This window comes from Ornithodoros turicata, unplaced genomic scaffold (assembly GCF_037126465.1).
Source record: "Ornithodoros turicata isolate Travis unplaced genomic scaffold, ASM3712646v1 ctg00000945.1, whole genome shotgun sequence".
In the NCBI taxonomy this organism is placed as follows: Eukaryota; Metazoa; Arthropoda; class Arachnida; order Ixodida; family Argasidae; genus Ornithodoros; species Ornithodoros turicata.
In genome coordinates, this window is record NW_026999421.1 from 107,813 (window position 1) to 134,083 (window position 26,271).

The 26,271-nt window shown below is 45.0% G+C and overlaps 1 protein-coding gene across 2 annotated transcripts; it reads left to right on the forward strand.

Moving 5' to 3' along the window:
* The first annotated feature begins 4,021 nt into the window (after positions 1-4,021).
* LOC135375769 (uncharacterized) lies at positions 4,022-22,925 on the forward strand. 2 transcript variants are annotated; one of them, XM_064608407.1, is made up of 11 exons: positions 4,022-4,128; positions 5,186-5,323; positions 5,442-5,532; positions 6,346-6,447; positions 10,755-10,892; positions 11,387-11,488; positions 12,278-12,415; positions 14,742-14,843; positions 15,175-15,312; positions 15,990-18,136; positions 19,991-22,925. In XM_064608407.1, exons 4-10 carry the CDS (start codon positions 6,351-6,353, stop codon positions 16,169-16,171), a joined length of 897 nt encoding a protein of 298 aa, XP_064464477.1. In that variant the 5' UTR covers positions 4,022-4,128; positions 5,186-5,323; positions 5,442-5,532; positions 6,346-6,350; the 3' UTR covers positions 16,172-18,136; positions 19,991-22,925. The 2 variants fall into 2 exon arrangements, with proteins under 2 accessions (XP_064464477.1, XP_064464476.1); XM_064608406.1 differs by lacking the exons at positions 4,022-4,128; positions 5,186-5,323; positions 5,442-5,532; ... (4 more) ...; positions 14,742-14,843; positions 15,175-15,312 and having other exon boundaries at positions 17,731-18,136.
* The last annotated feature ends 3,346 nt before the right edge of the window (positions 22,926-26,271 follow it).

Genomic DNA, 26,271 nt, shown 5'->3' on the forward strand with positions numbered 1-26,271 from the left:
TCCCGTGCAAAGGGATATAGCCTTTATATAACCTACCTATATTTTTATATAACCTTTTCCTATTCGCCTATTTACCATTTAACTGAGGATAGTTACGTGTGGCAATTTAACGGGGGCGTTAAATCTTTCAGAATGGCCGAGTGTAGTCGGTTTTTTTTTATTGCTTCCCATACGTGAGAGAGATCCAGTGGTATGTTGAAGCGCCTATAGATGACATCGGATACGCTAGAGCGCCAGCGAAGTTGTTTGGGTTTAAAGGGCTGTTGAACGTTGGACATTGAACGGAAGAAAGTGAGAGTCGCGGCTTGCATCGGCGGGACGCGGTATGGCAAGGTGTCCGCGGTTTTGGTCCTGAACGTTGAAATGGAACGTAAAACGCAAGTATTAAAGAGTGTTTAACTCAGTATGTGTGTGTGTGTGTGTGTGTGAAGAAATTCTACAATCCGGCTCCACTGACGATTATAAGCCTAAGAATAGAGAATCGTTTTTAATTGCAAAGTTTCACAGTCTGGTTCCCCGTGGTATAAATGTACATACCGGCCCGCTTTACTGCCTGATGAAAAGGAACATTGAAATTTCGCCACCTGTTCCAACAATCAACAATGTTGTGGTAAATGCTTGTCATTTGGTTAATAATTTCATTTTGTGACTGATTGATTAATGCACAATAATGATTTATGCTTCTCCTATGCCCTAGCATTGTATAATTTTATTAAAAAATGTCCAATCCCTACCCTCATTATTTTGATGTGTATATGTATTGTTTTTACAACACGTCACTGTCCAACTTTTGAATGCACACGTAATCTTTTCGTGGAATTCACATTACCTGTAAGCAACTTATATTTAACAGTTTTCTTCTTTTCAACGGCCAAGCGCGGGCGGCAGAAATTCAAACTGAAGGAGTGGTGTACGTTGCTTCCAACGGTCTTGGCGTCAGATATCTATCGAATGTATAGCCTTCTGTTTTGTTCTTTGTGATTTCATCCTTGCGTTGCTTCTCTCTTGTTCTCTGATTCTTTCTCTCACCGATCCCACTCCTTATATAAGCAATGTTTTAAATGCTTCTTTTGTCTGAAGAAGGGCAGACTCTGCCCGAAAGCTCTCGTATAATAGACTTTGTGCTTCATTCTTTCGTTATTATTTTTCTTGACGACATAAGATAGACTAAGATAAGACTTGTTGCCACTGTGCAGAGCTTGAACGTAGGCAACTTTCGAGTGGAATGCCAGGAGATCGCTCCGAGCGTTCTTATCGCTTTATCAGTCGTTTTCGTGCCTACGGCGCACAAGAGTAGACGTTATCTAGCCAAGAGGCCGTGAAATATAGCGTTTGCAACAGGTTCTGAGAATAGATAAGAACCCTCACTGCATTGAACAATGGAAGCAGCCCATTCTTTGTATTATTCCCTGACAGCTCCAAAGCCAACTGTTGCCCTGTACGGCGAACAGGCCGCAACAACTGGAGAAGAGGATTGTTCGTGATTGGCGGACGAAGTTCGCAGATGATCAACTTAAACCAGACGTCACTAAACCATGGCTAAGTGGGACTGGTGAATACGGGCTATTAAGTTTAAGGAGAACAATACGGGTATATTTTTCCCCTGAAATTCAACAATCATTTAATTTTTTATTCATCAAACAAATGTATCGTATGCTAATTCCAAACATTTCGTTGTAATATATTTTTTCCCTGGCTTTTTGGACTTTTTGTAAAAGAAAGGACAGGAAAGATTCGAGTTTCGTAAGAATCGTGGAGTCGAATTGGGAACCATCTGGATTCATCCCATCTCTAATACGAATGCGTAGTCCTAAATAGTTTATAGTTACATATTTATCCTTTCTCACCTTTAGTTTGTTTCTTGAGCCTTAAGATTGGCCCCATATTATCATTCTACCCTAATTTACTGGTTGTCGTCCTCGTCCTTCTTTTGGTGCCATTGTGCACTCAGCATTGTGCAAGATTCAACGATTCACTCTCGAGTGGGGTTGCACGTGTTGGCTTCATGGGTTCTTATCGCTTTATCAGTTGTTTTCGTGCCTGTGGGACACAAGAGCAGGCCTTATCTAGCCAAGAGACAATGAAACATGCCGTTGTAACAGGTTCTGAGAATAGATGAGCACCATCCTTGCTGACGCGTTATTTTATTTTAATTTTTTGTTTCATTATTTCCTGACAACTCCAAAGACAACCGCTACCATTACGGGGAACAGACGGTGATAACTAGAGAGGAGGATTGCACAGTTTTACCGGTTTTAACTAGAGAGAGGACAGTAGGACTGGCTAGAATGTCTGCTCAGTTTATTAATATATCTGCATCGTCGAATACTTTAGAGCAGCGAGGAATGAATTTACGAAACAAAAGGAAACACATCTTACACGCGCATGACATGCGTACATACAGATATAAATGGATGCATGTAAACAAACTCTACAGAGTTAGTCTCGCAAACGTTACACATTTTGATCGCATCGTAAAAATAAAAAGACGGGGTTTATCCAGCGCCAAGCTTTGCAGACTGGTAGCCACTGGTCTGAAGTTTCGTTGGATTTTTTTGTGAGCGTTATAGTCCTGTAGAAGAAAGATTAAAAATCGAGCAAAATTTCACTCCATGTATTTTCTATGGACTATCTCACTCAAAAGCCGCCATTTTCTGCTGTGTGCGCTTCATTTTCATTTCACCACACACAGGTGGCATCAGCATACAGAACAAGACTGGAACAAGAGGATTGGTGCATAACATCGGAATTGGCAAGTCACATCGTTGTAGGCAGCGCTACATGTGTGAAGTGATCGGAATGTGAAGCAGACACAAGAAAAAATGGCAGTGTTTGTGTGGGATAGGCCATTGAAAATGCATGGGGCAAGATTTTGCTTTATTTTTAATTTTCTTTCTACTTGATCATAGCGCTTACAAAAAATTTGAATGAAACTTCAGATAAATGGCTATCAGGCTGCAAAGTTTGGGATGGGCCAGACCTAGTCTTCTATTTTTACAGTGCGATCGAAATGTGTAACGTTTGCTAGAATAACCCTGTAGTTGTACAACATACCAGATCAGAAAACAAAGCGTTATTGGATTTACAGACAACATTCTTTGACAAGGTCTTCCATCGTGACTTCATGCATCTGTAGGAAGACATCTGTTCTGCGGTCATATTCTCGAAGTTGTCTCGAATGATGGACTACAGAAGACATATTGTAGGGAGAAGCAAATACCCAGAAGGTTTTAACTCAGTTCCATTATAATACCACTCAACAAGCATATTTACCTCGAATACCATCACTTCATCCTCATTTCAGGAACATTTCCGTCTCAAATTATACCGAGACCAGGCAAATCTGGCGTCACCATTTCGGGCGTTCTCCTTTGGAGCATTCTACAGAGGAATAACCTACGTGTGGGAAGCGTTAACTTTAAAAGTTATAATCTCCTTCGCATTACCGTCTATTCCGGACTTGTGCCTTATGCGAACTTCGTCTCGAGATTTTATCGGCCAAATCGAGCACATCGACTCACTCCAATCTTCCCTATAACGCCAGAGGAGCTGCAAAGCTGTTTGCCTTCTATAGTCCAGAAAGGATATAAAACAGAGGTGCATAAAGTCTGGGAAGATAGCAGGGATTGTACCAAAGGGATTACATAATGTCTTTAATGCAGAGATTAAAAAAAGTGTTAAAAAGGGATTCTGTTGAATCTAGCCCTCACTCTGAGGGAAAGTGCCAACAATATCCTCTCCTCTATAAACTTTCACCCGCATTATACCACCTTCATTTACTAACATACTCGCTCCAAAGCAAGATGACCTCATCTCTGATCTCTCAATCAAAGCATAGACTATATTTGAATGTGTGTTCACCACATTCTAAACTACATTTACTTAAAAGGCATGATGTACCAGTGAGAGACTTGCAGTGTAGTGGTGTAACTCTATTCCTCCAGTCTTACTCTAAACCCACATTCCCACACCAGGAGGTGACACTCGCACGACAAAGGCGCGGTGAAAGATAACGCCTTATCTGCCTTCCACATAAGCAGGTTTCCCATAAGCGTCGCTTCAGACTTCGCCCGGTGACCGATGGATCTCCGTCTCTTCACGTGAACACCAGTGAAACTCCAGAGTAAGGTGAGATCCCCAATGCGCATATTTTTCACTATTATTTATGCTGCGTTGTAGCGTTTCACTGTGTAGTCCCGATTTCTTTTTTTTACTGTTCTCACAGTGTTTGTAACTTGTACGTACCCTGCGTCTGGCTACTTAAATTTCCCAAGGATCACCGAAGCGTGCCCTTGATTCTCCTCGGATTACCTAATATAAAGCGCCACTCTCACCGATGATCGCTCAGAATTCCCACCTATTTGTGCCGTCTGCCTTTTTTCCCCTTTTTTGGCGGGTGTGTTACGGTTAATTCGAATGTGCGTCATTAATGTTACTATGCCTAAATATCTGCGTAGTTCGCTCGTCATTATCCCCTTATCGTCTCAACACGATTTGTTGCATCCGCAGTGGGGAACAATCTCACTTGCCATCCCTTCTCGTGTCTGGTGGTGTCTTTCTGGACAATAGCTGTCGGCTTTTTCTCATAGTTCGTTAAATAAAGTGCAAGGTTAATGATGTCCTCGCTAGGAAAGGTCACCTTGGGTGGTCCGCAGGCAGAAAAACAACTGATAAGACGATAAGAACCCATGAAGGCATCACGTGAAGTCTGGAACCTTATCTCTTTCTTAGTCACCATGCAGTGAGTGTGTGTAAGTGTTGCCCACATAGGGCACATAGACGTTGTAATATATAATATTTTTCCGTTCTAGCCTAATTTTTATATTTGTGCAGTCTTGAAACCTATTGCTCCCATTGATGGTCCTCTATTCGGCAGAAAAGTTTTCGTTATGTTAAACCTGTAGGGCCCTGCTCTAGGTGAAATTAACCCTCAAGGACATTACTGACATGCCATTTAAAAGTCAAGACTACGGACAGTTTATGAATACGTTGTGGATGCGATCTTCAATACAACGCAGTGACGAGCATGAATTTATGAAAGCCAATTGTTGTTAGAAAGCATGTAGCAAGCCCTGTATGGAATCTGAGACAATACGCTTTCCACCACACTTGTGACGTCATGTTCCGTCCGTAACCATGGAAGATCATCATGAGGATGTCTCGTAAGTCACATCGCACATTGCAGGTGGGCCATGGGTCCGGCGTGGGAACATCGACGACGATCGTAACTGAAGTGTTCGGCGGAGCCAGGGCACGATGAGCGCAGGGTACAAAGACTGACACGTGATCTACCTGGTGCTTGAAAGAAGTACTGAAGAAAAAGGTTTGTAAGACTCGAATACTATTATACGCTCCATTGTGTGGTATTCCATTCAGCCAGATGACACAGTTGACGGGGACCATAGCCCGCATTGCCTTGACGTTTTCTTTTACCGTGGCAGGTATTCGATCAACCACCCGTCAACACGTGCCATCACAGCGAGGTCTCCCAGGGAGGTCACCTTCTTGCACACGGTTGTAACGCGCAATAAGGTAAGTCCCGTCAGAGCCTCCCACTTACCAGAAACGACCGACTGACAAAAAAGAAAAAAAAAACGGAAAAAAGAAAAGTAAAAACGCGTATGCTGGAATCTGTTGCGTATAATTTGACGCTAGATAAACATTTTGAACATAGAACAGATTCCTTAAAGGGACTGTCTGGACTCCAGATGTGAAGTAAGTAGGCCTCATCAGATGATAGTCATTCGTGTTGTAGTTTTCTTTATTTTTTACGAATCCAAGCGGAAAATATTTTACTCGTTGGATATGTTACTCGCAAATCGTTTATTTCAAGTTACTTCGGTTATGTGACTGGTTGTTTGACATAATATTCTGAGAGATGTTCGAATATGTTTATTCGCGTCATCTTCAGCAAACTGTTTCGATCCCTGCCATCTGGGAAGTGAGAGCTTCGGCCACGGTGATTGGTTTTCGCAAGCACGTGACCTTACCGGAAATAGATGCAAACACGTCTTCGAAGGTGTCTTCAGCAGTGATGTCACGGCTGGTTTAGTTGCGGTATTCTCAGTGCGAATTTTCCACGCGCAATTACTTTTATTTTCATTTTGTTATTATTTTTTACAACTTGATGGAAAGAGAGATACATAACAAACGTAAATATGTAGTGTAACACACTAGTGCGTAAGTAACGCAGTATAGGCAGTATAAAGACTCGTTTGCTTCTATAGATTAACTGCAGACGGCTTCATCATTTGCAAAGCTCATTTTACCTCAGATAGGCGACCTTTTGAATCGCTATGTTTCCCGTGTGTGAACCACACCCTGAAAAATTCTCCTACTTTGCAGAGACGATGACGACCGTTACGACAAATAAATCAGAGCTGGAGCTTCACAAACTCCTTGAACGAGCAGTCCTTCTCTCCTACTACGACAAATTCATCGAGATAGGTGAGCCAAAACGGAACTTCATATCACCGGGCATGTCAATCAGGGACGTGACACTTTCGTCGTCAACCACGCAGCGCCAACAGATCGGGAGTGACCGCTGCCGAGGTCATGGGTTTGAAACCCTGTACCATGCGAGCAGGAGTCGGTCACGTCCTCCTCTGAGACTATAGCCAAATACGCTGTCCCGTGCGATGGGGTTTAGCGAAGGTTGAGTAACTCTCAGTATAGGACGAATGATAAGGTACTTCTTGACCAGAGTTCCCTTTCGAGGCAAACCCCGAAGTTATTAGAACGCCTATTTCCTTTCTACGATCGCGAAGAGGCAAAGGTCCAAGTACAAAATATCGCGTGCCAAGGTTGTCTACACTGAGGGATGTGTTTATATTGACGTAATTCGTTTGCAGAAATATGTTTCAAAGACAACTTTCACCTTGGAACCCAAGACCCGCTTATATGGGTTGTCGGGTCCGGAAGCGCGTGCCTAAGATCGATGGTGTGATTTTCTGCACCGCTTTATAGCTTCCTTGGTGAAGTTTCCCTCCCGAAAACAGCTTACATATTAAATAAACAGGATTTAAAAACTGGCACACCCTCAGAAGTACTGAAAAAAAATCTCCCCAGATATAAATAGGGTTGATCCCGTAATATTTGTGGAAATATATTTTTCCTACGATTTTTTTTTTTCATGTTAGCTGAAACACCCTACAACAGAAACCTCAAGTCCTGAGAACAAGTACTTTATATTACTAAGAGCAGCTACTTTGCAGGACGCTTTGCATACTCTCAATTTCAACCATGTTCGCCTCATGATGTAAAAAATAGGAATTAGAGGAAAATCTGTTGGAATATACATAATTACCTCAATACTATGCACATTGGAGTACGGATCCACATGTCAGTGCATTGGCAAAACACAAGGCAACTGTTCCGTCCACAAAAAAAAGAAAAAAAGAAAACACCGGTCCAGATAAATAAATCTTTGATATCGAAGATGAAGGCTGCAAACAATGACACTGGTAACTCTACAACGCATGGAGTCACGTGTCTTGATAAGGCATCTGTCCACCCTAACCTCACTTACGGATTTGCCCTTAGGCGGGGACAATGTGCAGCAGCTTCGTGACTCCAGCGGACACGATTTCCAGGAGTTGATCAACATGGTAGATATGGCCAGAAAGCCACCTCACGTCAAGAGGTTCAAGAAAACACTGGCAGAGTGGAACCCAGACACAGGTAAATAGAAAACTAAATTTGAAGAAAAGGCTGTCTCTTCATGTACCGTGTGTTGGCACGCGTGCGCAGTACATAATGTCCGTATAGAAAGATGGCGTTTCGTTGAACTAGGCCCCAGTCCGGCCTCAGAAGCAGATCAGTTAACGAGCTATTTTCTGCAATCTCCGCAAGTCTTTCTAATGATTCTAATTGCGTGCACGAATCTCCTACATGGAAGCAACGATCGCGTAGGCCTTTGTGGGAACGTCCGGCTCTCCGTATCTGCATAACTTGGCAGAAGTGGAGGATAGTTAGGTAGAATTGCAAGCGGCTGCATTCCTCTCTAAAGAGCTTCCTCAACCGACAGTTACGTTTCCGCCTCATTAGCCCTTCAGTCGTTTCCGACAATGAAAAAGTGCGTCTGAATCTAAGAATAAAAACGACAGTTGCAGCAACGTCCACTCCAGCGGATGGAGCAGAAGGGGAGCTTCACAACCTACTTCGAGGAGCGGATCTTCTCTCCTACCACGACAAGTTCATGGAGATAGGTGAGTCAGAATAGGCCGTGTCGATGCATACACGGAATACTAACGGAAGCTAGTCGTGCGTGTACAACTGCGGGCAAGAGACGGTGCCGCATGATTCAGAGCGTACCCGCGATCAATTAAGCCTGTTTGGAGAAGAGAAAGATACGGGATAAATTTAAGAAAAAGGAAATCCGCTTAGCACGCAATACGTATTCTGACTCCCACCTGGTTCGTAGGAGACGCCGCGCGACATGTCGTCACTGTTAGCGTTGCGTCTGGTGTAATAATGGTGACACAGAACACGGTTGTCACGTTCTCACTGTAAAGGCCGACTTGCATTCTGAATAGTGACTCCTGGTGGACAGCTTGACAGACGAAGCAGGATTTCGAGCGACGTCAAATGTCGCTGGATTGCTTCTCTAAAGGGACGCTAAAATTCAAAATGAAGTTGCTCTCATATGAAAGTCAGCGTTTGAATTGGTGTAATGCAAACACAGTGCGCACAGCGCTAGCGCTACAGGAGAGAGCCACCAAATTGGAGTACCGACGAAATAAGCAACGCAGTTAAGATGTTTAATTGAGAAAGGAAGATTTTCATTTAGGGAAGGAACCAGAAAGGTCGTCCTACTTACAGAACACCACGATGGTCGCAACAGTTACTTCCCTCTAGTTTTGAAAGCCGTACTGTTCCACAAATTGGGAGGACTGCTTTTGCATACTACTGTCTATACATGTCTATACATGAAACACGTTATACAGGATGTTTGCTGTAACGTGTCCCTAAATTATATTTTAAAAAAAATACGGGAATGTCGCTCGCTGCATTCGTCTTTGCGGCACTTTTTTCGCCAGGGAAGACTGATTTTGTCGTATTTCAACTGCGATAAATTGAATTTTTAAAATTGATCTCGCTAATTTACCGAGTCAACCCCACGTTTTTCCAACGGAAATGGAATGCGCATGTTCGATTTACCGCGAAACATCACTGAAGGCGTCCAGCACCACAGCGGGAACACATGAAAAAAAGAAAGAAAGAAGACATGCAAAAAGGCGCCGTTTTGGGACTCCCAAGTCGCTGGGCGCGAGTAGTTCAGCGCTATGTGGGCCGTCGTTGCTCCGCCCCCTTCACAGTCCCTCGCCGCACAAAATTTGCTGCGTCACGCCTTCAGCTTCCCCTGACGCTTCCTGTCGTTCCACGCATATCTCTTCTTGCCGAGTCCCGAAACGGTGCCTTTTGCATTTTTTTAATGTGTTCCCGCTGTGGTGCTGGATGCCTCAGCTATGTTTCGGGGTAAATCGAACATACGCTTTCCATTTGCACTGGAAAAACGTGAGGTTGACTCGGCAGATTTGCGAGATCAACTTTAAAAACACAATTTAATGCTGTTGAAATTTGACTGGTGAAAAAAAAACTGAAAAAAAAAAGCTGGTGTCTTCCTCGTGAAAAAAGTGCCGCAAAGACCAATGCAATAAGCTGCATCCTTGTACAGTGTCTAGGTTATTTTATATAGTTCATAGGCACTCTATAGGAAACATTCTGTATATTTACAGTCTCCTTACCTGAACCTGACCCCATTGATGCCAGATAAAGTATTCGTAGCGGATTTTGAGCCCTGTTTGTCTTCCTGTTCTTGTGGATATTTCGTTCCCATGGAGTTGAGATGACTACAGGTGTTTTGTCGACACTCCTAAATGATGTTTATCTTTCTTTTTCTTTTTTTGGTGACCGCCACGTTTCAGTTGTTGATCTTCTATGTACAGGCCCCGACAAATATTTACGGAACACGCAGCAGGTGTATTTTCTCCTGTGCGCGACAGCCCATATCCCCAAGCAGCACAATGTACTGAAAGTCGGGTGCAATAGGGGTGGACGGGTAGGTGGAAGGCCTTGAACAGGCTTGTGAAACTAAAGAACATTGATGAAACACATACCGGCCACCCCTATTGCACTCGACTTTCAGTTCATTGTGCTGCTTGGGTCAGCATGCACGTGGCACTTGTCCATAGGGACCCCCCTCCCTTTGGGAAATTCCTAGATCCGCCCCTGCTCGAAACATGGTTTGAATTGGTGTCGCTGCCGTCTCACTCCTCTACCCCTCTGAACGAGTGAACAATCCCACTTCCGCTTGCCGCCAGGGTGTCGCACCGAGGTGGAAATATACCGCTGGCGTTTTCCGTAAACTTTTGCGGGGCCTGTACTTCTACTCTCGCGACAAAGAACGCCGTAAGCGGCACCGAAGGCCAAGCATCGCCGACGCTGGCCAAGGAACCGTCGAGAAATCACCGTGTGCAGGTGGGCTGAGCGGTTTTCTGACAGGCTGACGTCACCACCGCGGAACTCTGTGTCTTTCCGTCGAGAAAACGTTGTACGCGGGTTTCATTTTATAGCGCGGTCACCGCCATGTATCGCAGTCGGCGCTATTCTCCCGGATATTTCTAGGGTTCACTCACCATTCAACGTCTACTATCCACCCGTAGCCGCCCTTTCAGTTTGTTTTAGTGTTACTTCTATAATGCATGGAGTCACGTGTCTTGGAACCTTAACCTCCGTTTTGGAATTGTCTTTAGGCGGGGACAATGTTCAGCAGCTTCGTGACTCCGTGGGGAACGATTTCCAGGAAGTGATTGACCTTGTTGATATGGCCAGAAAGCCATATCACGTCAAGAGACTAAGGAAAGCACTGAGCCAGTGGACAGGACCGTCAGGTAAATGAAGAACCAAACGGGGAGAAAGAACTCCATCTTCCTGTATGCCGTATTGGCGTCCAGTATACCGGTGTATAATGGCACACTGAATGCCACGAAGGTATTCTTTGTTGGTTCATAAATCCAGCATTAGAAGCCAAGCAGTTGGCGACCTATTTTCTGCCATCTCCGCAATATACGTAATCGATGTAAGATCTAATTGCATGGAAGAACATTTCAAATTGAAGAAGATGATCACATAGGTCATTTGAGGGTACCGGACTTCCGCATGCATGATTGAAGAAGAAATGTCGAATTGAGAGATAGAGGTACCGACAACCTACCCACAACTGACTCGATTCTCACACGCGCTGTCGCCACATCAATCACTCTGTAGTTTTATCTCTGAGCATCTTTAAATGAAGATAGCGACAGGAGTTTCGCGTTATCTTACAATGAATTATGATTTTCTGTGGATGTCGATCGATGGCTTAACAGTCGACATTGCTATACAGTTGCGGTAGCGTCCAGTGCGGCCGACGAATCAGAAGGAGAACTTCACGAATTACTTCGACGAGCGGATCTTCTCTCATACCACGACAAGTTCATCGGACTGGGTGAGTTAAAAAGTGTGTCTGTGTGTATCGAATACTAGCGGGATCAAGGCAGGTTGTTCCATTTGCAAAGGCGTGTGTATCTGTGGGGCCGGTGGTGGTGAAAGGCGAAATATGAGATAGAGGAGAGTATTAAGATAGAGTTAAGCCGTCATCTAACGCTGTCCCCAATGCTAGGTCTTCTTCCTGCACTGAAGGAGCGCTAAATTTCAACTCGTAGGTCCGTGTGAGCGCGCCAGCCAAAATGGGGCCTCAGGATGTTTTTCATATATTTTTACCATAGCCGTGTGAATGCAACTAGCCATCAAAACGGCAAGCTTTCTATACCCAGTTACAATTATTACTACAAATAAATCTTGTTCGACCGATTGATAATTTTGGCATGCTGCGCTAAGACTGAAGATGTTAGATTGATGGGCTGGTTGTGTTGAAATTCTAAAATCGCCAATGGAAGGGAACACAAAAAGAAATGCTTAGTCCTCTCGTTTCGTGCTCCCTTGCATGGTTTCTCTTGCCATTCTAAGCAGTAATTTAAGAATACTTATTTTAGAATGGGTTTAGATGCTTGCTGCATCCCCTGGAGAGAAAGGACGAAGAGGAGTGAAAAAGGGGTCTTTGTGATTGCAGAGGATAACGAGGCCTATAGTATAGGTCATCATGAAACTATTCAATGCGAGACAAAGGCAAAAATTCGTATCCCAGGTCTGGTAGGGTCTTCTGCGTTAGGGATGTGTCTAATGTGTCTGAGGACACGTTACAAATGTTTAACCTCGGTATTGGATTCGTTCTCAGGCGCAGACAATGTGCAGAGGCTGTGTGACTCAACCGACGAAGAGTTCCAGACACTCGCCGAGCACGTAGGCATGGCCAGAAAGCCCCTTCACGTGAAAAGATTGAAGAACGCACTCAAACAGTGGTCAGGCCATGCAGGTAATTGGAGAAATCTCGGGTTCTGGTAAAACGACTCACTTTTCGTGTACATGCTCCTCGCACTCCATGGTAGCATTCATACACGACGGTCCGTATTGGCCAAGGGGAATTCGGTTGTATACGTGCGGTGTTTTTTGATTCCCAGGTCATAGGCTGAGTATATACATAGTTGCAAGGTGTTACTTGGCACTGTAAATCAGTTGTATTTTGCCATTACGTTTCCCTTACTTCAATCTCCGCCTGTTATGCTTCTAATTATTCCAGTCGTTCTCACGAACAATTCCACGATCCACAAAAGATGTTACGGCCCCTTCGGAGCACGTACAGGTTCAGGTTATTAAATGCATGTGCCTCAACAGGGATTCTGAACTTGGGACAGGAAATTTGGGAATTGAAATGGGGGAAGGACGCCACGCGGCATTCACTTCCGGTCGTCACTTGTGTAGTGTATCATTCACAGGACATCTCCCTTGCCAGCGACGCACCAAGGGTAGGTCATGACAGTTTCTAGATGCGTGTGTCTCATCTGTGCCAGCGGTATGGTCGCTCGCGAGGTGCAATACAGCCTCAAGAAACTCGGGAGAAGCAATAAGATACCTCGGAACTTATGCGCGTATTGCTTTGGAGTTATTATGAGCAGGGGATAGCGCCTGGATGAACGGCAAAACGGGTGCATACACTCTAAATAATTTTACATCTTAAAGGGTGTGAAAGAACATGTGCAAGGAGCACACCTTTTAAGATGTAACGGAACACCCTCAAGAAATCAAGGGTGTAATTGTATGAAAGGGTGTAATGTAACCTGCAAACCATAGAAGAGGCAGCTGGAAATTATTACAGCTTCACTGCGAAAGTATAGTGTTTCTAGTTTTTACAGAAGGCAGATGCTTGGTAGTTTGGAGTGTTATTGTGGCCATCTCTGCATCACTCTGCGATCACAGCAATGCAAAATATTCTTTAAAAAGCCAAGAATATACTTTCCTCGCACTGAACTTGTAATACTTCCCAGGTATACTACCCCAGCTGTACCCTGTGTGAAGCAAAAATACGACATTGCAGTCACATGTTGCACAGCACACACATGTTATAGGTGATTGATGTGGGTATATGCGGGCATCATACATATAAGACACAATCACAGAAACTGATTAGTTATGCTTTTATTAGGTTGACATTATGCCGTGCAGCATACATATCCTACATTACGTAGGCATGAAGGAATTCAAACGTATCACCTAATACAGCTTTATCACATAGTCCTCTAAGCTTGAGGGGTTATATGACAGTGTACCAAATGCTGAGTAACTGTGCATTTGGTCTTTATATCACAACTTGTATCACAAGCTTAAGTTCTGAGTACCACAAGCACTCCAGCACTGCACAGGAACAGGAATACATTTGGCCTGTGTAATGGAGCCTCTCCCACCTCCAAATGCACCCTTTGTTGCACCCTCATCACACCCTCCTGACAATGTCTCATAAAAAGGTGTAATTCACCATAGTTACAGCCTCGAAAATTTTCAAGCCAAAGTTCTAGGGTGTAAAATAAGTGTGTACATGAGAATACACCAATTTTACACCTTTAAAGGTGTGAAAATATTTAGAGTGTACGTGAGCAAAAGGGTGTTGAGAATCGATCACGTAGGGAGGTACCAAGGGGGTTTGTCCTATGTCTCAAACCTATACGCACGACTCCCTTGTCAAGTGGGCTCTAGTGACATCAGTCATTGTGTCCTTTTATGACCGAGTGCTTCTCTGCATCTTGCAAAAGAAATACAGTGAAGGTAGTAAAGTAAATGAAACGGTGGCCCCAGATGCTTCCTCCTCCATTTCTCATGTCAGAGGAGCAAAATCCTCAGTCCCTCCTATGGTTTTATTATCTTGTCAGTGAACAGCACGATGGCCGTAGGTTGCTATAGGTCTGGTTCCCTTAAGGACGTGGACGTTAGCCGGAGAGATATGCACGATGGCTCGTAAACCCTCTTGACTGACATGTCTCCAGCATTTTTCTGAGCCAGCTGAGTTTCGAGATTCGCACAAACGATGTAATACGCGTCTCTTACCCTTTGTTGCGAAACTCGGGATGCAGGTCCTCATCGTATCGGAGAACCTTCTCTTAAATACGTTCTCTTAAATATATTAAACAGGGGGCCAAGTGTTACATCCCCTTCTACTTATGTTCCTTCTGGTCCAGTATAGCTTACGCAGTCGTTATCGACAGTTCCTTTACGTTAGCAAGTCGATTTCATCTTATCTTAATGAAAATTTAAAACCTCACTGCCCGGACGCATGTGTCTGTATCGCCTACAGTGAACTTCCTTTGCAGCCGTAATGACGTCCATTCCTTCAAACGAGTCGGAGCGTGAAGTTCACGAACTGCTTCAGCGAGCGGATCTCCTCACCTACTACGACAAGTTCATCGAGACAGGTGAGCCAGAATGCGACTTCGTGTCACCAAATATAGCGACCTCACTGGTACTTCGGTTGTTTTTTTTAAAGGGTTTTGTTTTAAGGTCACTATTTTTCGGCATGCTCGCTGAACGATTTTTCTGAAGTCAGCCTCGGTGGATCAGTGGTATACTGCGGCCAAGTGCCTCGGATTTGAAATGGCGCGAATAATAATAAAAATAAATAAATGAACAAAAAGGACAATTTCTCTCACTCGTAGAGCAGCGCCTTGCGTGGTCTACAGTGCATTTAGTAAATCGTCTTCATGAGACTTGGAACGTGTTTAACTTAAGTGTTGAACTTGACCCTAGGCGTAGACAATGTCCAGCAGCTTTTTGACTCGACGGCAGAAGAGTTCCAGGAGTTCATGGATCTTGTTGGCATGTCCGGATTTCCTTTTCAACTGATGAGGTTCCAGAATGAACTGGAACAGTGGACAGGACACCCAGGTGAGCTACACACCACTGCACTGAGGCATAGCACTCGTACCTCGTGTACCCCACCTTGGCATTCCTGCGAACATAATGACCCGGGGAACGTCGATACATTTTTCTTCGTTGATTCAGAATTTACACGCTCACCATTTATTTTTTAAATCTCCGCAATGCACCTAATGTCCTACTGACTAACGACATGGACTGAAAGAACGAACGGGCGTATGGACCGCATGACGGACACGCCTATACCCTAATATGCCGTTCAGTTTTTTTTCTCAATTTACGCGCTGTGTAGTACGTCGTGTGCACAATGCAAACTAATAACGTCTATCGAGGTCTCGCAACCCGTTTAGATACGTAGATCAACAATCCACTGCTGTGTTTGTACTTATGTACCACATAATAGCCACCGTATTTCATTTAAATGGGCCCTAAAGATGGTCGTGTTTTGCGTCTCATAGGGTACTGGACGCAGGTGTATTCCGTATTGAATGGTTATTCTGTTAATACACGCACAATGCAGCGTAGGAAGTGTCTTTGTTATTGCCGTTTGGATGCGCTGGTGCTATACATTTTCCTTTGAGATGTCGTTCCAATGCATACACAATGTATGTAAAGCATATAACGCAGATACGAGTTCAAATATCATTTTTTTTCCAGCGTGCCAACCAATCGCTTATTTTTTTCAGTTGCAATGACGTCCGTTCCGGCAACAAAACCGAGACTCTCGGAGATTCACCACCTCCTTGAACCAGCGGGTCTCCTCTCCTACTGCGAGAAATTCGAGGAAATAGGTGAGTACAAACGATTAGCACAGCTTTCACAGCACACAACACACAGAGCGCTTGTTGGTCTGTGCAGGCTATGGTAAGTGCATACTGAAAACTCTGTCTTTCCGTTCGAGCCAAAACGCACTCTGTCGCCTCATGCCATGGAACAACCGCATGAGTCAGTCAGAAGGGAAATACGCGAATCGTTATGGGTAATGATGATGAGTCCTTTCACTGAGTACATATTCCCAAATATGAGTCTTGGTATTTTTCGAGTAACGGATACTCCCAGAACATCAGGAACTTTATTTTAAGATGATGAATGGGGAGTTCCATCGCCACGTCACATACTCTACCTGGTGGAGATGTGGGAAATGAAATAATGATCCCCTTTAGTATAAGGATCGAAGTCATACGGTGTCCAGAAAGGTGCAGAGAGCTTGGAGGGCAGAGCATTGGTGGGCTGCGGATGTGGCCAGGGACCAAGCAGTTTTCTGCGGAGAGGGGAGGATGGGCGAGAGTCCAGCTGACTAAGGTTGCCAGCGTGGACAAAGAGGAAGAATGTGATCACAGCGGCAACGTCTGGAAGAGTGAACTTGTACACACTTTTACTGAATTGAGGCTTATTCGTGGAAGAAGCTAAGACACCATGCATTATCTTACGACGCAATGTTAATCATTTGATGTCACCTAATTTATAAATAGTCCTAACGTGCGAAAAAGAATATTTAATGTAACGTTTCAACGAGAACATTACATTAATTCGGAAATGCTCGTATACGAGCCCATGGGATTTCACGCTTACGGTTTTAGTCTTGGTGTGACGGGCGACTACATTTGCTAATTTGTTTAATCTAGACCACGCTCGACATCGCGGCCCTTAGAGGCTTAGTAAACACCACTATGCGCAACGAACGCTCTTGAGCAACTCGATGCGGATCGGATTCAACCCGCATCGAAAATGCCGCGCGAATTAGCGAATGTTTCTGTGAAGAGTTTGCTTTTGTTGCAGTGACATTCCTCCCACACATGAACACCGTCTCATGGTCAGCAGCACTGCCTGCGACAATGCCACTGCTCACACACTGGGTCTCGATATTGGTTACAATGGGGTCCATCGGTGACCAGGGACGGATTTAAAGGTCTGTCATGGGAGGGGGGGGGGGCGGTCTTAAGGAAATTTCGTGCTTTGCGGCGCAGCATCGTCCAGGATATAGGGTTTTTACAAAGGGAACACGACCGCATGAGGTCCCCCCCGTTACATCCGCCCCTGTCGGTGACCCTGAATGAAAATGATTGTGTACGGTTTGTTGCGTGATCACCTGTTCGAAGTCATCGATCGGGGTCATCGGGCTGAGTCTTGGGAAAACCCAGGGAAAACCTCAGACAGCACAGCCGGTGACAGGATTCGAACCCGTGTCACCTCCTAGTCTCGGCGTGGAAAGCGATCATGACTAACGATCATGACTGGTGACTGATGATCATATGACTAGTACACTCAAGGGGGGAAAAAGGAGTGGGACGGAGATCAATAGCGGCTCCTTATAGTCCCTTAGACTGCTATTCCCTCCCCATTTTGGTCCCCTAACCCCGAGGTTTATTCCTTAGAACTGCAAATTGTTACTGACCTTCGTAAAATGACCTTCAGAATTCAACAGTCTACGTAAATGTGTGCTGTTGGTCAGTTTGGTGGTATAAGACTCTATAGTTGAACCAACTTAGCGATATTCCACCCAGAGAGAGTAAGGAACTGTTAGCGCATCTTTCTTCTCAAATTGTACCCTATGTATGCCGAAAGATTTTAGATCACTCCATTTTTTCTGTAACATGTACGAAGGTGGGTATAACAACCTCCTGCGACGCATTCGTATTAACTGTGTTCATAAAGCCTCAGACGATTTTAACCCCAGTGCTGAAATTTCCCTTAGGAACGGACAATGTGCAGCAGCTTCGCGGCTTGACTGACGAAAAGTTCCACGAGGTCATCAACCGGGTAGACATGGCCAGGAAGCCGTTTCATGTAAAGAAACTCAAGAAGGTACTCGAAGAATGGACAGGGCCCACAGGTAACCGAAAGGACACCAAATCTGGGGGAAGGGTTCCATTTTGTTGCACATGATGTTACACACACTCGCACACGCCACGTTATTATTCCCTATAGACTCACTTCAGTGCTTGATGTCATGGTGATGCGGCGGCGCTGCTGTCGTGCTTGGTGGATGAAAACAGCGCGATCAGTAATTGTGTGTTTCCCGTCATTATTAAGGGCATGCCATAAAGTGGTGCAGCTATTGCATGTCCTTCGCGGTACAGAATGGACAAATACGTCGCATACATCGTGCGGTTTCCGACTCCATTTTCTCTACCAGGTACGTCTACTCTATGCGCGTGAGCGGGTGCCCCCTCTTGTTCACAAACTGAAGTGGGTCTATGCATTACACAATGCCAAATATATTTTCCTCCAGAGCTTGTTAGTTGATTGGCAGATCCCCTGCTAGGCTTCCAACTAGCATCTCTCGTGCGTTGTTTTCTTTCTTCGTTTCATTTCTAATCTCCCTAATTGCTGCGAAGGAGGCTATCCCTGATCACAGCCAACGGTCGCATATTCGCTGATGGGCAGCCCATTGGGCCAGCATGCATAAATTTCTACTATGGTAGGTGATGAGCAAGATGAGAAAGAAGCGACGTGGCGGCACTGCATGCCAGACTCACCGTGAGGTCATTACATCGGTCTTTCGTTTTCTAAAAAGGAGCTGTAAAGTAAATGGCACACATGTACTTGGACGCTTCAGATGCCTAAAGTCTCTGCTGCAAATCCTCCTGCTTTTTCAGCAATTGAATTTCAAAAATTGCTTGCCAAGCAAAGGATGCCGATTCCGCGGGCTACCCAGACGCGACAACCCTTACTCGACTAGAACGCCGTCTACCGAAAAGGCAAGCAAACACCCAAGCGAGTTCGTGGCCGTATTCGCGAGTGCAGTGCACGCCTCATTATCGAAGGTGCAGGATTTGTGTTTCTCAGAATACAAGCCCGTAAGCCTGATATCCGTATGAACTATGAAGTGCTTGGATGCGAGTTTTCGGAGGCAGTGCTCAGCGATGCAGCGACACAGAGACGCGGGGAGAGAGAAAGACCAACAGAGGGCGCGGACCGCGCACATACTCGAAAACTTCTGTTGCTTCACTTGTGTTCCGTCCTAGCATTGTTCTGAATTCATTAATCATTTGTACTGATCTTTTATCATAATATTATTGTTGCTTCACAATGCGTTGCAATCTTTAATCGTCCATATTGGCTTCCTCGTGCTGTTCCCATGCTCCTATTTTTTCATTAAGGAACTCGCGTTACATACGTGGCATTCCCTATCCCCGAGCCGTCCATGTGTATTTTTTCTCGTTATTCTGGTTCTGTGTTTTCCTCGCAATAAGTGTACTAATGCTTCATTGCTTGTTTGTATCTAGTCTTGCGTACTCGCATTTGTCTTGTTCTTTTGTGTCTACTTGTTTTCTACCTCTGTCTTCTTGCAAGGATATGATACGGTCGACGGCTATAAGGAAGCCGAACACTTCCATCCCCCTGTCTTCTGATATGTGCCGGATGAAACAAACCTGTTCCCGTGAAATGACTGTCGTGGTCTCGAGAGTCAATTAACGAAACAAGCAGAGGTATCGATGAACACTGGAAACTCAAAGACACTAGACAACAACCCAAAATACAGCAGCGACGACATATCATTGCTGCTTTTATTATGCAGCGAGATCCCAGAGCAAAAAAACAAGAGTCCCTGTAGCCACTGTTGCTTCGCGGCGCAAACACGGAAAAACGAGAGTCGAGGTCCAAACAAATTACCGCACTTCACCTGTTTCTTGCATTTCAATTAGTGTTGCATACGTTCCTAAATTCCTCGTTAAAATTACAGGAATATCACGCTTCATCTCCAAGGACATGGCTTCGACATCTGAATTCGATCTCAACATGGAAAGGTCGCCACAGTGGGAAGACGTCAGGAAGGAAATGCACGAAGCCATTGCGGCGAAAGACGAGGCTCGTGTTCTAAAGTGCCTGGATTCCGTGCCTGCATTGAAACTGTGGTTGGACCCTGTGGAAGATAAGTCAGCTCGTTACAGAGCTGTTCAAAAGAAAGCCATCCATATACATGGCCTCTTAGTCTCGCGTGGATGTGGACTCAAGAACAAGAAAGAATCATCGTGTTACAAAGGTCTCACACCCCTTGAAAAAGCTGAAATACGACGGCAACGACATTACACCACAGAATGCGATGGCTCTTACATCGACTATTTGAAAAGCAAATCAAGGCACGTCGGATGTGATGACTTCGAGGAGCGATTGGAGAAGATGTTCAGGGAACTTTCAACCGACCAATTAAACGAGAAAATATTGAAAGTTGTTGCCACAGCACCGCATCTGGATATACTATTCGACTACAACAGTGAAAACGTTCAGGGGATCACGGGTTGCAGCGGCAGCCGCGACCTCGGACTTGCTACCTGCGAAGAGCAAAGAATTTTTATCGGAGGTATAGGAACGGAAGCCGAAGTCCGGGGCACGTTTATTCACGAATCTTGTCATATGGCACTTCATCTGGTGTATAAAAATGATGGCAAGCCATATTTACGCGAAGACACAGAAGTGGAACTGCGATACAGAGCCATTCTGGATGACATAAAACGAAGAAAAAACGATGTGGATCTCTTGATACGGCTAGCTTTGAACACAAGTGAAGAACAAGAAGCGATTGTTCGTATCCCACACATACTAACTCAATATGGCAGCGATCATGGAAATAGGGTTCTCGAAAAGGAGGTACCAGAACTACGAAAGTTTTTCGAGGATAGTGTCATACCGGACATGCAGAAATACATTCACAATGGAATACCGTCGAAAGATGCGACAATGATAGAAAAGGAAAACGCGAGACTCAACAAAGCTTTGAACATTGGCAAACTGAAAGTCAATTTCGATAACCAACCGAAGAACAGTGTCTGGGAAAACGGGTTGCTTCACGTAGTTACGGGCCCAGAACTGAGGCTTCTCGAAATAATGGTTCACAACGCTGTGCAATCTACGGGACTGCCGTACATGTTTTTCGATGCAAAACAGCTGGACTCCGCACTGGAGGATGTGTTACTAGACTACAAATATGCTTTTGCGCTTGTAACGGTCCAACAAAACGAAGGCGTCCGAAAGATGATTAAGCTTTTCAGTGAAGTGTCCTGTGTCACTGGATCAAAAGTCATCTTGCTTGTGGAAGACAGTGGCAAAGACTACGTGATGAAACAAGTGCAAGAAGATGTATTCTTTGGCGAGAGGCACAAACTTCATAGGATCGACGAAGCAAGCTTTGAGCACGTCACATATAGCTGCAAAAAATGAGTGTTCGAAAGTTCCCGCCTAAAACTTCAGGGCCAAAACGTGGTGTTGTCTTGGCTCAACCGCAAGTACACGAAAATGAAAATGACCAGCATGTTATTGTTATTGAGGTTTGAAGCAATGTCGCCCATAAAATTACTTTCTCGAATTGCGTAGTGAACGATGTCGCTTCGTTAGCGTTACACTGGTATGCCGGCAAACCAAAGTGTCAATGTAGCCAGCTTTCAACCAATGGTTATATTTTAATATTCCGAAATCTCGTGGTGTGTAAGGGAAAAACCAGAATAGGGTCGCCAAAACTTTAACTCGCGGTCCCGCGAAGTATTCTGGCAACAACTATTTCTGACTTTTTCGATCGATATGTTCTCAGTGATGGGTAGTTCTGTAGGACTACTCGAGACCGAGCGAGATCCTACTATCTCACCACCGCGTGCCATTCATGGCAGTGTTTCAGTATGTACAAAGATAAATATTAGGAAAAAGCCGAAAGAAAAATAATGCATTGTACCGTGATGCCTTCCCGTTGTCGTGCTGCCATTCAAACCAATTAAAACTAGATCGGAGTGGCAGTTACTATAGCTACTGAGCATTCGTATTCTTCATTGGCTCACCACAGGCTTGCAACATTGAACCAATATTGGCAGTTTCATTGGCGTATTACGGGACCGAGTTGCACTGCCTATATTGGACCAACGTAACTTATATTGGCTGCCAATGTTGGATCGATATGGGACAAATGATGGTGTGTTGTTTGTAGAGTTATATTTACAGTTACCAAATTAAATCTTCGAAGGCATGTTGTGCTTGCACCACATCACGTAAAACTGCTTTCATACCGTGCATTCGTGCTGCCCAAACTCGAATACGCATCGGCCATATGGGATCCCCATCAAGAGTAGTTAATTCAAGCATTAGAGTCAGTTCAAAATGTGCTTCATTACATCTAACTATTCCAGAGACGCGAGTGTTTCACGTATAAAGAAAAACCTTGACGTTGATCTTCTCTCGTCAAGACGGTTGATAGCCAGGCTGTGTCTCTTCCATAAAATGTATAACACAAACACTCGCGATCGTCTCCTAGTCCCTGCTAACTACTACATTTCATCTCTTCTGGACTGTATCCATATGATTAAGCTTTTCCATTGTAATATCACTTCCTTTCTAAAATAATTCTCTCGTAAAACTACTAGTGATTGGAATCTTCAGCCTGAACATGTTTGTCGTACACACGACACTGCTGGTTTTAAGGCCGCTCCTCCAATGCAGGGCTTCAGATTCATCATGCTCTTCCCATGGTGCACCTGGTCTTCTTTCCTTGTCAGTTCGATATTTCTTATTTACTTTTTGTAATACTTTTGTTGTGTGTTTCTATTCTACTTTTTCCTACGTGCTACTCACCACTCCGTTATGTAATACGCTCTTGAGGTCTTTAAAGTACTTAAATAAATAAATAAGTAAAGTCACTTATTTCTGTTTCAGTTACATACAGTGTAATTGGAACGAGGTCCGGGTAAAAACAACTCTCAAAATAAATGTTTATTGTAGCACTCGTAGTGTCGATCGTTGTAATTGCCACTGCATCTAATGCGCGTTTGTGATAAGCAGTTGTATTTGCTCGGTGTTTTCTCGAGTAAGCTCAAACCGGTTGAGTGCGAACATACTCCTTCAAAACAACAAATGGTAGTTTGCGCAATAACAACCGTCTAAAGAACAACATGGGGACGTCTGAGGCTGGTCCAGTGATAAGACCTTCTCACTTAATTGTGGTTCTAACGTGAAAGAACTGATGTTCTGAGGCTGGAACAACACAGAGAGGACAAATAGATACAAAGTCTCAAATTGCCTAAGAAATTAACGAGAAAGATGGAAGCCACTTCAAAGGATAGCCAGCTGTAGGACTCGAACCCACTCGGTAATCCAGAAGATGTGGGTTCGAGTCCTACAGCTGGCTAACCTCTTCAATGGTTTCATTCTTTCATCGTCGTGGTTGTAAGTTACTCCCTCAAAATATATACAGATCAATATATTGCAGTAAGCTCCCGTGGCACGGAGGGTTAAGATGATCACTTTCCACGCCCAGACTGGGACGTGACACGGGTTCGAACCCCCTCACCGGCTGAGCTGCCTGATGTTCTCCCTGCGTTTTCCGAAGACTTTCCAGACGAATGTCGGCACAGTTCCCCCTGAAGTCGGCCCAGGACACGTACTAACCCCCACTCCTTCCTGCTGTCCTCTCTCCATATGTCCACATCTGTACGCTGCTGATAGCCACAGTTGCTTCGCGGCGCTAACGCGGAAATAAATGAAAATATATTGCAACTACAGGTTGCTTGAACAAAATGGACACTATACTTTTTCAGAATATTTTATTAACGTAATTATCTAATTACACAAGTAACTACCCTGATTACGCTTCACTTTTATCTAACACAGTAACAACCTAGATGCTGTGCGTGCAAACTAGCGTTATAAGTATGTAAAAATATGCTAAAAAATATGTACAATCTAGCAGCCATTCGAATGTACACATATCAGGCGAAATTCGACGGAAGAAAGAAATGGTTGCGATTATTTACACTATTTGCATTATCTGAATCCCTCGCTGAAAACACGAGGTTCGTTATAGCAACGCGCCCATACTTGACGCATATCTACCGATTAGACCAGTGAAGCAGTGATTTCTGCTAGCGAAAAAGAGAGGCGGTGCTCAAGGAAGTCACGGAGCAAACACATAACAAGGGTAAGTCTGGGATGTATTGCTCGAATACCGGCAATTCTGAGCTACAGCCAGACATTGGAACTTCTACAGTACGTATGACACAACAACAACAATAGTACTTATTATTATTATCTTGTTGCGCTAGCGGCATTGAAAGATTTGAAAGCGCTATTTTTCAATGCGAGAACCATGGTTTTCATAAAAGAAAATATGAGAACGACAATGACGAAGTGTCTTCGGGATAAAAGAAGTGTACGGACGCTTCCGGAACTCAGGCGTCGTCGTCATCGCGTTCTGCTATGGGAGCAGCAGTGACTAACATTTTTATTATGCACGCATCCGTCACACCAGCAAAGCTGAATGACTGGCGTTGACGATATGTACCGTAATTTCACGCGTATAAGCCGCACCGCAGATAAGCCGCAGGACCCGTTTTGAAAACTTTCTGGCAGATAAGCCACGGGCAATACGACGCGACTGATACAAGTGCGACAAGGGAGACCATAGAGAAGGCCATAAACCCCGTGGTCCATACTCCGGAGTCGGCATGGTGTACAAGAAGGGGTTCAGTTCTAGTGGTCTACCCAGATCGGATTCCCTTGTTGCGTGTTTTTCATGGATCGCTGGGTCAGTGGTCTTCCAGAAGACACCAAGAAGGTCAATCTACTCGAATAGGGACGCGCCCCTGTTATGTAATGTTCGTGCATCGGCAGAGCGGTGCTGTCCCAGAGACACTGTCGGCCCTTTCGTTAAAACCGGTGTATGGGGAAGATACCACAAAAAAATAGTCATCAGATAGGCCGCACCGGTGGATAAGCCGCAGAGCGCCCGCTAGAAAAAACATCGCGCATAAGCCGCGGCTAATACGCGTGCAATTACGGTAACAGTCGCCGGACCCGAATTTCGCGTTAGCGGTGATGGCCGCGGTAACAATACATCAACTGGATTAAAAGTGGTCATGCTCACGCTTGTCTCATCCTACAGTTGGCAATACGTGGTCATGCTCCCGCAGTGCTGGCGTCATTCGATCAGTCCAAGGCATTTGATCGTGTGCGATACATATACCTGTTCTCTCGGCTGAGGGCATATGGGTTCGCCGTTGCTTGGTTCATTTATGTGGAAACGTTGTATAGGGGCGCTAGAAGCGTTGTCACTGTCGCTGGCGTATTGTCGTCCCCCTTTGACGTAACTTGTGGGGTCCGTCAAGGGTGTCCTCTCTCTCCCGCCTTGTACGCCATTGCCATGAACCCTCTACTCGAGAGACTGCGCTCGCTTCCTGTTATATTGCCACTGCTCAATGGATGCCCCCCACCTGTCTTTGCGTTCGCGGACGACATCTCTGTAATCCTTTCTCGCGAGTGTTCCCTAGGGCCTGTTTTGAAGGCGTTTGAGGATTACGGAGCCGTTTCAGGGGCAAGACTGAATAGATAAAAAAGTGCAGCACTGTTTCTAAACCTCCAGCCTTCCTGCGGGGCTCCTTTCTGTGTTCCAGTGAGGCCAGAAGTCAAAATTTTTGGTTTTACTTTTGATTGCACTGGCATATCTACCGTAAATTGGCCACGAGTGTTTAATCGTTGCACTGCTGTCCTGCGGCAGCTTATTTGTTGATTTACCCATCACTTTTCGCGCTCATATGCTAGTAGCCTGGTACTACAGTCGCTTGTGGTTTCTGGGAGTCGTTGCCACGCGCCGCCACTAATTCGTACTGCCATCACTAGGCACGCGTTCCGTTTCCTGTGGGGCGGTTCAGTGGAGCGGGTCGCGAGGTCCCGCTTGCACCGCACACGTGACCAGGGCGGCTTAGCCTTGCCGGTGGTGCTCGACAAGTGCCTAGCACTTCAGCCGCGCGTTTATTTCGAGGCATTGCACACTCCCGAACACAAAGCGTGCGCATTAGTGCAGTACTCCATGGGATGTGCTACCAGGTGGTTCGTTGAGAGCCTTAGGTTTCGGCCTAGATCCGAAGTCCTGCCTCATCACTACAGTGCCTGTGTTGATGTTGTACGGCCTTTGCAACTCCAGCTTCCGATGCTGACATCCAGTTATGGGCTGTCAGCGATTTTATACAGCTATCCGGGAGTTGGAGTCTG